The 13,921-nt window shown below is 42.9% G+C and overlaps 1 protein-coding gene across 11 annotated transcripts in view; it reads right to left on the bottom strand.

Moving 5' to 3' along the window:
• LOC109458236 (uncharacterized) overlaps positions 1–13,921 on the bottom strand; it is a 136,981-nt gene that overhangs the window by 15,456 nt on the left and 107,604 nt on the right. For 2 of the 11 annotated variants that reach the window (XR_016020410.1, XM_088795991.1), the window contains one exon: positions 1,298–8,817. The exons of 4 other annotated variants lie outside the window; for them this stretch is intronic. Coding sequence is in view for 2 of the 7 variants with exons in the window: in XM_088795991.1 (XP_088652117.1) it covers positions 8,720–8,817 (98 nt within the window). In the remaining 5 variants the exon portion in view is untranslated. Of the gene's footprint in view, positions 1–1,294; positions 8,818–13,921 lie in introns of those variants that run through there. 5 more of the 11 variants (XR_016020417.1, XR_016020418.1, XM_088795994.1 and 2 more) reach the window with 4 other exon arrangements.

Raw genomic sequence — 13,921 nt, 5'->3', positions numbered from 1 at the left:
GGTCTCCTTGTGGAAGAGGTTCTCAGTAAGCAGAGGGACAAGACGAGGACCTGCAGATGTCCATCAACCTCTTTCCTTAACTATCTCAATGCTGTCTCAACAGGCTCATGTATTAAGTAGCCGGAATGGCACAATGGAGGTGATATGTGGACTTCTCTCCTCTCAGACTGGTCTAGCTGGCCTCATCACTCAAAGTCCAGCCAGACACCAGGCGTCAGATTAGTTATAATTAGATGCCTTCCAAAATGGCAGGGGCCTTAATGTCTTCTCTGGCATCGAAACATGTGGATATACACGTTTCCTTTGCTGCTTCTGCCGACAACTGCCCAGGACTTATTGAATGCAATATTCACGAGAACCCAGCATCGTGTTCTGATTAAGGATCTGACTTTATAGTGAAGAAAGCGTGACAATGAAATGCCACTAAGAATTTACTAAGTTTAGTGTGCCCTACATCCTCAGAAGCAGCTGACCTTAAAGAATACCAGAAGGGCCTACAGAAGCCTCAGCCGTGGCACCAGGTGGGAAATGACCACCTGGAAAAGTTAAGGTACTTTCCTCTGATTGCACTATATGCTCTGAACCAGCAACCAACATATGGTCCTGTTTCTTTCTTGCTGGAAAACATTGGTCCAGCATGCAAGGGAAGGAAGCAAGGTGGGAATTCTCACATTTCCACTTAACCATTCACCCACAAACTGTGTCTGCTTCCTGTGCCTGCAAGCTTGGGCTTTCTTTTTTCAAAGGCCCTAGGAGCTAGGAAAAAATGCTTCCAGAAGACAATGCAGCAATGGTTCGATGATGTGTAACTTGAAACTGTTGCCTCTCCACAACTCGAGACACCTGACGAGGTATCCTTTTGGCGGTGTGGGTTTTAGTGGAGGCAGTTAGGATTTACCACGATAGCTTTTGGATTCATCAACTCCCTGCCATAGCACTGGCTGCTTTCTTAATCATGGTCCAGGTAACGGAATTCTGGGGCTTACTGGAATCCTTACAGGCTCAGCTTGGGGACAGATCCTCCAGCCCTTCAAGAATTGTAAACACCAAATAACTGGTAACGAATTACTTCCTGTTTAAGTGAGCTAGATAGGTTTCCCTGTTTGCAACAGATCAATAACCGATCAAGTGGTGGAAGTGCATTATGGTAACATGTATCCCAAATCCCTTAAAATGTGTGTGTTCTTTAACACAGAATTATATTTTGGGGATTTCTCCCCAAAGAATAAATGGGCAAGTGTACAAAAGTGCATATGCAGAAATGTATCTTTTTCTAATCCAGAAAAATTGAAGTTCACCTCGATCTCTAACAAATGACAATTGATAATGAACAAAAGCCATCTATAGAATCAAAATCCAACCTGAAATTTCAGAGTGATATTCTATTTCTCAACAGAGAAGAAAAGCCTCATAGAATTTAGAGTGAATTTGTGTTTCTCAAAGGAAACGCAATCCATGAAGATATGTAGTGTAGTATGTAACTTTCTATAGGTGGTTATTCTTCTGTCTTGTACTTAGAGAACAGGCGAAGGAATGAGGAATAGCAGGCAAGACCCTAAAATGTTTTGTATATAATTTGCAATATTCCCAAGTAAAAAGTAAAATATGCATTTTTTACAATTTAAATTCTACCAACTAAAGTCATGATGCACATTTTAATCATTATTTTCCAACCATTTATTGAGTGTCCACTATATGCAATGCATGCCAAGAAGACCAAGATGAAAAAGACACAGGCCAACGTGAAAGAAGCATTTGGTAGAATAGGAGGGTCTGAATTTAATGGTTAAATTTCAAAATTTGCTCCCAATTGCACTGGTTGTCTGGCTCTCACCCTGTCTTCCCTTCCGACATGTTATAAGGGAGGCATCAGTTATATTAGAAGGTTGTCACAGTTCAACTCTAATGTATGACGGTGTCTTAAATTATTTTTCTTCTGCTACATTTGAGATCCAGATGTGATGTGATGTCACGTAAGAACTTTAAAATGTTTTCCTGATCTTTATTCTTTCCCTATAGCTCAGGATGTTATTAACATACTTCTACACACACCGCATTTTATCTAACTTCAAAAATTGGCATCCTTAGTGCAGAGTAAATGCTGGTGCAATTTTCAGCATATCCCCAGTCACTGTGCCCAAGGCCCAAGCAAGTTCATTTCAGTTGATTGATGTCTCCAGTGTTGTATTCCATAGCACACATTCTCCATTTCTTGCCATGCCTGAAAGTGAGCCGAAAAACACTGAAGCCCACCTGTGCACATGATGGAGTGGAAGACCAGTATAAATAATCCTTTCTTTATCCAATAACCATGTTCAGGTATTAAAAACTTCTTGGACAGAATTTCCTTAGTCATTGGTTCACAAATGTTTACATAATTAAGACAAAAAGAATGTCATCGACTGTGTATTTGAATTTTTCAAAAATCAACACTCAATGGTTGGGATGTATTGGGAAAGTTGCAGGTGCCACCCTCTACATACTCCCTTCATGAATTTGGGTGCTACACTTAAGAAAAGTATTTCCTCTACATTCATAGTAGCTCCATTTTTAAGGCCACCAGTCAGTATCTATTTTTCATATAGCCTGAGTTCTTCCATGTCCAAGACATGATCCCTTTGCTCAAAGACACTCAAGCAGAGTGGGAGGAGGGAGACACAGATACAAACACTGTGTACAACTACTAATTCTAAGATAGGGGAGCTCAATACAGATGAGGCACAAAGATAGAGATGGAGAGATGGGGAGAGAGATTGAGAAATCAATAGGGATTGGAGAGAAAGGGAACTGAAGGATAGATAAGATATAGACAGACACAAAGAGGAAGAAAGATGTCCCCAATAGAAGCGGCAATAATGTCAGAGAGAACCCTGAGCTGAGTGTGATGCAGGGAACAGGAAAACAACGTTGAAAACGTTCTTCAAAACATTTATCATCTAAGTTCATTACACAAACACAGCCAGTGTGCTATAATTATGCCTGTGTTCTGTGTTTTACATTTGTCCTAATTAATCCTCAGTACAGCACTTGGAAGTTGGCATTATTGCAAGAGGAAGAAACTGAGGCTCAGGGATATTAAGCACTTTGGCCAAGGTCAATAATGTGCTTAAGTTAGAACCCAAATACAGATTGGTCCAGCTCCAAATCCTATGCTCTCTTCGCCTCCCCACTTTGCCTCTCCAGTGGCAGCCTAACTTTCCATGTAAAATCCAAGTGCAGGAGGAATCCTTGGCTGTTTTAGCCGAAACTGGATCCAACCTAATTTCAAAAATGGTTCAGGTCTGCACAAATGAGGGACCCTGCCCACCGCCCAAGTTGTCCGAGGGCAAACCTTGCTGGAAACACACCTGCTGATCAGGTGGTTGATTGGTTTCTAGGCCTGGGCTTGTCCTCTGGGGGCTCACTGGAGAAGCAGGGCCACAGTGGACCTGCTTCAGCCTTCAGGGACACCTCCCTTCAGCCTTCTATGCTGCAAGAGTAGCATCACTCTTACTGCATCCCCTGGGCACTTAAGGAAGCAGAGGAACTCATTAATTATCCTTATTATAGTTGATACTGTCATGGGAGTGCTGGGCACCCAGCCACCCCTTTGAAAAATAATGCTGACATTTGCTTAGGAACTCCGTGGATCAGAGGGTGCTGTCTGTCTCCATGTGGGCATCAGGAGGGAAACTATTATTGCATAGAGGAGATACAGGCACGTTTAGTCATTCTATTATTCACCCTCGAAAGTGAGCTCTAGTCCCCAACCTAAAAATCAGCGAAATAAGAGAGCCTAAGATAGATTGATGAGCTTTTTGCTTTTAGCTAGTGTCACCATCTGACTTATCCAATCCTGGACACTTCTAAGAGTGAAAGGGGGTGTTGCTAATAAGTACATTGCAACAATAGGTATAAAATAATCTTCATTCCACTTCTCAAAGTCTCTGCAAAAACTGGATTTTAAAAATTGTACTACTTGTCCTAGTTACTGCTATTAAGTGCATTACATGTGACCTAAAAGAAGAGGTAAGATTTGGATAAAGGAAAGGGAGATAAGATGATAGTTCAGTCCAGAGATGCAACCACGCTAAAGTTATAGTCCATGTATAAGGATGTGTGATATGTTGAAACAGTAGTAACACTAACATGCTAGGGACTCTTATAAACACAGAATAATCAATAATATCATACAAAGAAGTATAATTTTGCCCACATTCCTTTACATAGAGAATCTATTTTCATATGACAAAGCAGTTGCTATACTTTTGAGTTTTTGTTTTTTAAAAATAATTCAGCAGTAGGGTTCTGACTGTATCAATGAGCTATCACTGCATAACAAACAGTCCCCAAATTTAGTAGCTTCAAACACAAATGTTTATTATCCCACAGTTTCTAACGGTCAGGAGTTCAGGAGTGACTCAGCTGGGAGGTTCCAGTTTACCACCTCTCATACGGTGGCAGATGCTACATAAGCTGGGGCTGCAGCAATCTGAAGGCTTGACTGGGGCTGAAGGACCTTGGTCCTTGCTCACTCTTGTGGCTGTTGGCAATGGCCTTATTTCTTCCCTGGCTACTCACAGAGGCCTCAGTCTTCTCCACAGGAAGGTTCACAACATGGCAGCTGATTTCCTCCAGATCCAATAAAAAGAAAGTGGCCAAGATGTAACCCACACTTTTAGAAACGAGTCTCAGAAGTGACTAGCGTTCCCACAGCCAAACCCTAATACCGATATTCTACAAGCTTGTGAGTATCACAAGATGGGATCATTGGCGCTATCTGGGAGCCTGCCTCAACACATCAACTTTTCGTTTTGCTAAATTTTGTATCTATCACTAAACTATGCCACAATTATTTGATAAATATAAAATTTTAGAAATTTTAATTCTAAAATACTAAGAGAAATATGATCTTGGTATATAGGCAATATTTTACCTTAAATTCATATGACTATATGAAAAACATACTACATTCTCCATAGTTTTCTAATTTTCCAAGAACAATTCTAGATCTGTTTGCTTTATTTACTCTCTATCTCCCTCAAATAGGACAGGTATTTTGTGTTTCATTGACTTCTCTATGCCCAGTGGCTACAACAGTCATTAGCATAAGATAAGAGACAGAAACACTCCTTGAATAAATGAATGACGTACATTTTGCCTTGGATTGATAAATAGCAGTGGACCAAAGCTTGGGAACAATGAATTTGGGCCTCCATCCTGAAGTTATTCTTCCTGCCCCAAAAGACAGAACTGGTTCAGTTGAAGGCACACACTATAGGCCAAGTCTCACAGAACCTCAAGTTCAACAAGCTGGAACACAGGCAGAAAGTCAAGCCACCTATAAGGTACCACAAGGCAGGAATTTGTCCATGATTTCAAAAGATCAACTTCCTGTAGAATAATATTCATGAGATTTGGTCTTTAGTTACTTTATTTTATTTTATTTTTTTAATTTATTGTCCCTCCCCCCCCATGTCATTAATAATGTGTCTCTTTTGAAGAAAAATTCGTCTCTTTTTCTTTTCTTTTAATTTTTTTTTTTTTTAATTGGAGAACAGTGTGTTTCTCCAGGTCCCATCAGCTCCAAGTCATTGTCCTATACGGCCGCCCCTCCAGAAGATCAGTGGCAGCTCATTGTCTTCAATCTAGTTGTGGAGGGTGCAGCTACTGGCTGAACCAGCAACCTTGTTGTTCAGAGCTGGCGCTCTAACCAACTGAGCCATCCAGCCAGCCCAAGATTTGTTTTTTAAATGTAACTTAGATCTATTATAGGTGTAGGTAGTGAGACCAACAGTCTTAAAGGGAAGAGTTTCTCATCATTGGATGAATTTCCATGTCCTTTTAAAAAGTGGTACAACCAAGGCTAGGAGGATGAAACCTTTACTCCGGGTCACAGAGCTGATTCCAATCAAGGTCAAGACTTTCTTCCGTTCTTCACTGGTCTTCACCATCTGGGGTCATCCGCACCCCTATTCTCCCTCCCACTCTAAGACAGAAGGTTCTCAGCCCTGGGTGGCCCTGAACACCACAGAGTATTCACTTTCCCCTCACCCTCACCAGAAGGCCAGGGACACTACTACCACCAGGATGAACTTGGAGGGCCCACACCACCCCACTGCAAGGAGCCACGGCCGAAATGATCTCAGCATTGACTTTGTGGTTTGTTGCTGAAAAAAATACCTCTTCCCAAAAGGAGTCTTGGTAAATACGGGTTATGATGCAGCCTAGAAATGTGCTTACCAAGGGAAAAACCTTTCAGCTTTTCTTAACTCTGACACACCTTGTTTTATGTAACAGGTGTGTTTCTTTAAAAAAAAAAAAAAAAAAGAAAGAATTAATTTTAAAGCACACACAACTAGTAATTTCAATTCACTAGAGAGTTAGCTATTTAGAGGAACCCTGTTGTAAATCCTTTCACAAACTGAAGAACATTTAAGTAATTACCCTCTAATTTACGTGCTCTGTAAGGTCAACTATTTAAATGTCTGGCTTTCTTAATTCGAGGCACACCCACATTTATAAAACCTCTTTATAACTCATTGTGGCCGACAAATGTATTTCTTTCCTTTAACAGAAAAAAGATACTATATTTTGGTGAAATAGGCAGAAGATATCTATTATCCTGGCAACTGTTGTAACATACACCGATTCCAAATAGGATTTCTGTTGAACTGATCTCGGCTTAATATGATCTAGAATCAAATTGTCTTATATTTAAAAACAATTGTGAACACATACGTCTTAAGTCCCTGTAATTTGTATTTAATCTTTAAACTCTTGTAATTTGTATTCAACCCAGCCATAATATTTAATTAATAGGATGTTTAGCCATGAGGTGTTTTTATCTCTCCGTACACTTAACAAAAAAGCTAGCAACTGAAATAAGTTAATAATAAGATTAGAAAATATTTGAAATATTTGGAAATATCCTTAAAAATATTTCTTTCACCGATAAGTTACCTTTTTGTTTTGCTTTGTTTTGTTTTGTTTTGTTTTGTTTAATTAAAGTTTATTGGGGTGACAATTGTTAGTAAAGTTACATAGATTTCAGGTGTACAATTCTGTAATACATCATCTATAAATCCCATTGTGTGTTCACCACCCAGAGTCAGTTCTCCCTCCATCACCATTTATTTGATCCTCTTTACCCTCATCTACCACCCCCTCCCTCCTTACCCTCTGAAGTTGTCTTTTATGTCATTAAGCCAAGATAAAAAAAGATTCAATGAAAATTTTGCTCCTTATTTCTGACAATGTAGCTTTCCAATTTGGTCTTTATTTTATAGAAGTGGCATGCTGTGGAAAACTATACCAGAAATTGACACACCAACAAGGAAAAGATACTGTCTATACTTGGGGTCTAAAGAAGCTGCTTGACCATTAAAATGAAGAGCTTGAAAAACTTAGAACAGATGACAGAGGCGTGTTGCTGAGTCCTGTGAGCGAGGCCATAGGTACCTGGGAGAGTTCAGCTCTCCCCTGTGACCTGGCCAAGGGCAGGCAGAGCCACTGGCCACCAGACCAAGGCAGCCATTGCTCACCTCCAAGGACACCATTCACATGGAGTCCGCATGAATGGTGCCCCCAGAGCATCGTTCAGTGACAGCTTCTCACATACATGACCGGTGCCCCCTATAGGTGTTCCATGTCCTCCCACCCCCATTCTCTCCTCTTCAGATTCAGCTCCACAAGGCTCTGGTCTAAATGTAGGTCGAGACCACATTCCAAATTCACCCTGTCCATACTCAGAGTAAAATGGTGGCAACCCCTGGACAATAGGAGCTTTTAACTCTTCTACAGTACCAGCAACTTCTGCAGGTGCACCAAATGGCAGGACTAACTAATGGCTGTGACCCTCCAGGGTGAACCTGAGAAGGAGCAGTGGGCCAGGGAGTGTGGTAGGAGCTGAAGAAGACAGGGCAGTGCAGCCCCCATCGCAAGGCATTGATAGCCAGGGAGTTTACACATCTGAACTGTGCGGGGTCCAGAGTCAGACTACAGGCTGCCTCCAAACTGTCTGACGTCAGGGAACAACATCAGTGACCATATATAGTATAGGACAGCTTTCCAGGAGAGAGACTAGCACACTCAACATGCTGCTTGGTTCTTTTTTTCCCTATAATTATAATAATGATCTCATTATCATCATCATCTTCATCATCCTCTCCATCACCATCACAGCTAACATTTCCTCAGAGGTTACCATATACCAGCAATGCTCTGAGTGCTGCACGCACATTCATTTCAACTGTACACACCAATCCTGTGTGTATTACAATCTCAAATCCTGTCCATGCACCCCGGTCCAACACTGCTGCTGTGGTCAGTCCCATGTGGGCTGCAAGCCTTTCTGCTCAAGTCCAATATGACAGGGCTTCACTGCTGCTCCTCACACCTCCTATCTCCTGTCCAGACTCCTCCAAAGTTGCAGGTGAGTCCACAGAACCCTGCTCAGCTCTCCCACAGATGCATGAGAAGTGCAGGGGTACCAACCATCCCGGGACCAAAGGCAGACAGTTCCGAGACACATCTCACAAGTTTCCGGGGCCTGAGTTGCCAGCATGCAGCCCCTCTGGTTTGGGCTCTCCTTCTTTCCAGGCCTCTCTCCCCTGGCTCCCCACTTCTGCTCCTTTAAACTATTCACACGTCCTCCTTTGTCTCTGGCCTCTGCTTTCAGGGGGGTGTCCCAGCTGGGATGGTTGGTAATACGGCGGCCATAGAAAGCAGCTGCTCAGAATCAGACATTGGAGCTGGATCGCTGGCCCATCAGATGGCAGTAAGGGTGCCACGGCTGCAGGTAAGTGGGTGGTCTGATTGCCGTCCCTGGGGCTCCTCCTGTGATGGATTGGGATGCGGGACAGGTGGAAGGTAAAGCACAGGTTAACAAAAACCATGGCACTTAAATGGCACAGGGCTATGGTCACTGTAAATGTGGAGGGAGTTTTGTCTGTTGCTGTGGAAATCTTGAGAAAAAAAAACACTTGCCACTATGCATTTGTCAAAATCCACTGAATATACCACACAGAGAGTGAACTCTCATGAAAACGATGGACTTTAGTTAATAATATTATCAGTATTTTTGATATTAATCGATGCTATTGAGCCAATCGGCATCAGCTTATCAATTTTAACCGAGGCACCACATTAATGCAAGCTGTTACTGATGGAGCAAACCGTGTCAGGGGATGGAGGCTGGGGGCTGGGTAGGGGGGGCACACAGGAACTCTGTACTTTCTGCTCAATTTTTCTATAAACCTAAAACTGCCCTAAAAAATAAAGTCCATCATTTTTAAACGGCTAGAAAGAAGTTAAAAAAGTAAAACAGCAGGCTCAGATCAGTCAGCTCTCTCCTCAAGGCAGGCTCAGAAGAAAAAACTTTCTAGGACAGCAGGGCAGGAGAAAAAGCTGCAAGAGACACGGCTGAGAATCGCCCTCACATTCTTAGTAATGGCGGCAGGCTGTAGGGGAGAACCAAGGGCACAGCCAACGCAGACCTCCCATGCTGAAATCAGGGAAGGGGGTTGGGTTTGGGCCACTTAGCCTGAGACACTTGACCCACAGATTTCCTTGAACCCTCTGCACTGGCAGAAGCAGTGCCCTCCCTCTTGATAGAAGAGAGCACCCTGCCCCTGCCTGTAGGCCTGTGAGGTCTCATCTAGGCCGTATTCGTCTTACGATGATGCTTGTTGCCCTTTGAGAGCTGCTCCCTGCTGCCACCCCTCCTTGTCACCACTGAGGCTGCGTGGGGAGACAAAGTCCCTGATGTGAATACAAAGAGCTCACCCACTGGAAGGACTGCAGAAACTGGAGACTGTGTACCTGCAGAAACCAGGACGTGTGAGGACAGGGCCAACCAAACTTCTGGCTGGACTGGGGAGAGAGTGTTGACGTGAGTCCCCGTACCTGCTTTTGATGGTTTCTTGAACTTAGAACAAGGCAATGGCCTGCAGCTAAAGAAACAGACATAAGGGAATCATCTTGGCAGAGAGGTGAGGAAGAATCAGAAGGCTCAGGGAGTGAGAACATCCTGAAGGATTTAAGTGAAGAGTCTAGAGCAGGGGTGTCCAAACTTTTTTCAACGGTTTTCACCAAGGGCCATATGCAGTAAAATACACAAACAGCCAGGCCACTCACTCGAGGTGAAGCACGTATTGCCTCACCTGATTTATTTAAGTAAACTAAATATATTTTTGGAATTTGCTGTGGGCCAATTAAAAATGGATTGCGGGCTGCAGTTGGCCCACGGGTCACAGTTTGGACACCCCTGGTCTAGAGAGACTGCAGCCAGACCCTGTGCCCTGGGGAGGCCCCGGCTTCTTGGTGCAGCTTAGTACTGCGATCTCTGCAGCAATGGCAGAAGCAGCAGCACTGGGACCAGATGCCCCAGTATCATTGGGGGTGTCAGGATTCTAGAATAACAGAGGCAGGGAGGCATCACTATCAGCAGTAAGGACTGCAATGGGAGGCAAGGCTAGGAGGCAACCAGGACACCTTGACCTCTAGGGAACTGTCAGCAGCTAATAGATCATAGCATTCTGAGGGCCAAATAATACCCAACTGGGGTGCTAGCCAACTTATATATTAAAAATAATAATAATATTATAGGAATAATAATAACTGATGAACGGAAGATTGACATCAGCCATTATAATGGAAAGTTGCACTCAACCTCCACCCCAGTTTTCAGAACTAAGTCACCTCACAAACCACAAGCCATTGGTTGAAGGGGACTCTTAGTCCTCTTGAGGGAGGACTCTATGACATCCCTGCAAATACATACAATAAAAATCCCCCAGAAGACCGTCCGCCGGAGTTAACTGTGCCCTGGGAAAGGGATTAGCCAGCCTTTCCAGGGCTGATGAAAACAGGGTCTCGGTTGACACATCACAAATGCCATTAAGGGCCCCAGATAAAGTGAGGCAGTTGATGCAGAGACCTGGCCCACATTCCTCTGATGATGAGAAAACGGCCATCCTGCAGCCATTTCCCTGGACTACTAGAATGTCACTGGGATACCTAAACTTAGCAACTGACAGACATTGGTTATTTACTGCGGAGCAAGAGCCACTGGGGTGTAAAGGAAAGGTAGACATTCCTGAAACTACCCAGACAACACACACACACACACACACACACACACACACACACACACACGATAGGAAACCAGAAGCAATACTGCATCCAAGGAGAAACTGCAGAAATCATTGCCACCGTCCAGGATTAAAGGTGGCAGGGGCTGTGGTTCCCATCATGTTCTCACTCAAGTTCACCTGTCTGGGTCCTGCAGAAACCAGATGGGACTTGGCAGATGCCTGGAAACCAATGTAAACTTAGCCAATCGCAGTTGCCATGTCACATGTGGCCTCTACTAGACAGAGGAAGTCCCAGGCATTGGAGCAATCTGCCACCCACCGCAGTGGTCACCCTAACAAGTACATCCTCAGCTTGACCTTTTTTCTCTCCCTGTCTCACTTCCCCTGTCTGTACTCCTGTTCTCTGGGATGCCTTTCTTGTACAAGCAACTCAGACAGATCCCTTTGCTCATGCTCGGCCTCCAGAAACATCTAGACTAAGACATAATATCATTATTCCCATATTGCAGATGAAGAAACTGTGGCACAGAGAAGCCAAGGAACTGGACCAAAGTCATGCATCTACTGAGTGGAGCTGGGCCAGGGTGTGAACCCAGGCAAGCTGACTTTCAAATCTACACCTTTCACCTTTCAAGACAATTTAGAGAAACGTAAATTTCATTTCTGGAAGCCCTCATCCATAGATTCTAATGTCCTGAATCTATTTTCTGAATAATCTCAATATAAAATTTTCCATGCATCTGAAATCTTTGGGTTATTAAGAAAAATTAGAACTTTTGCTTAAATCACCTGAACAATTACCTCAATGCTTCTTTTTTATTTTATTTTACTCTATAAAGGCTGTCTCTCTCGTCTCTGACAGTTTATCATCTTATTTTTCACAATGATTTAGCCATTAAAATTATGATAGAAGGTTAAAACTTGAGACCAGCTTGGAGAAAGCATCATTTGAAGCAAGTTTTTGGAGTAAGCAGGCCTTCACAAGAGCACCAGGTTCATGCTATGGCTATTGGTTGGTCTAAACCACGTTTCAGGAGCAAAACATTAATTGGCTGCTTTTTTTTTTCATTGACTTCCTTCGAAGGTTTCTTACTTTATAAGAAGAAACAAATCTTATAGACTAAAAAAAAGCATTTTTCCCATCTCAGGAAATGAAAAATGCAGCAGCAAACATCTATGCCGATTGGAACTTTTTTCCTGGGCTCCGTGAGACCAATTTCTCCAGCATCTCCTGCCACTTTGTCATTATTTTCCTGGCCTCTTTCACTCCCTCCACTTCCTCTGGCTGTCCCACAAATGTTTACCTGCCCTGAGAATATCACCCAGATGCTGTTCTCTCCTCACTCAGTATGAGGCCTCCAGTCATCCATGACCCCCAGTCCTGGCTCCCAGCCCCTTACACACACACACACACACACACACACACACTCATTTACACCAAACTCAACTACTTGCCACCTCCATAAACACCAAACTCCTTCATACCTGAATGTCTTTACATATCCAGTTCTCTAATGGACGGACTCATATTATACTTCAACTCCACGTTTCAATATCACCTACAGTCCAAAGCCTTTACTTCCACCATTTTCTCCTTAGTAATACTTTGCAGGGCTTATCTTATAGTGCTCATCACATTGTGCTTCAGTTTGTGCGGACTGGACATGGTTTATAGAATTGCATAAGCTTCCTGCCCACTATTTAGCGAAAGGGAAGGGCATGACTATGTACATATAAAAAGGCACATGATGGTTTCGTGGTTTACATGTTGTAGCAGGCTGAATAATGGTCCCCAAAGATGTCTGCATTCTGATCCCTGATACCAAAGAATATGTTCCCTTACATGGCAAAAGGGACACTGCAGATGTGACTAAATTAAGGCTCCTGAGATGGGGAGAATATCCTGGATTATCCAGTGCAGTCCTGTGTAATCACAAGGGTCTTTATAGACAGGAGTGTCCAAGTCAGGAAAGGAGATAAGATGACACAAACAGAGGTCAGAGCAATGCAGCCATGAGGCAAGGATTGCAGATGGGCTTGAGAAGCTGGAAACGGCAAGGGACGGATTCTCCTCTAGAGCCTCCAAAGGGAATACAGTCGTTCTGATGCTTTGCTTTATGCCCTGGGAGACCCATTTCAGACATTGACTGTCAAAACTATAAAATAACAAGCGTGTGTTTTCAGTAAACCACTAAGTTAGTGGTAATTTGTTACAGCAGCCATAGGAAATTAAACATGTCTCACACAGCAGATTCTGAGATTTTTCAAAAGCAAAGACAAGTATGGCCATCTTTTTATATCTAGCAACTATCTCAGTATCTGGAAGAGAGTAGGAATTCCAGAAATGTTTGCTGAATTCAATCAAAACCACAATGAGGTATCACCTCACACCTATTAGAATGGTTATTATCCAAAAAAAGTAAAGGATAACAAGTGTTGGCAAGAACATGGAGAAAAGGAAACCTTGTGACATTGTTGGTGGGAATGTAAATTGGTACAGCAATTATGGAAAACGGTATGGATAGTCCTCTAAAAACTAAAAATGGAACTGCCATATGCTCCAGCAATCCCTCTCTTGAGTATCTTCCCAAAGGAAATGGAATCAGTACCTCAAAGAGATATTTGTGCTCCCATGTTCATTGGAGCATTATTCACAATAGCCATGAGATGAAAACAACCTAAGTGTCTGTTGACAGATGAATGGATAAAGAAATTGTGATACACACACACACACACACACACACACACACGCACACACACGCACAGGAATAGTATTCAGCCTTAAAAGGAAGGAAATCCTGTTACTTTTGAAACAACATGAATGAATTTGGGAAGACATAATGCTA

The sequence above is a fragment of the Rhinolophus sinicus genome, chromosome 2 (assembly GCF_057876585.1).
Source record: "Rhinolophus sinicus isolate RSI-liver-muscle chromosome 2, RSI-T2T, whole genome shotgun sequence".
NCBI classification, from domain to species: domain Eukaryota; kingdom Metazoa; phylum Chordata; class Mammalia; order Chiroptera; family Rhinolophidae; genus Rhinolophus; species Rhinolophus sinicus.
This window is presented reverse-complemented; position numbering and strand designations above follow the sequence as displayed.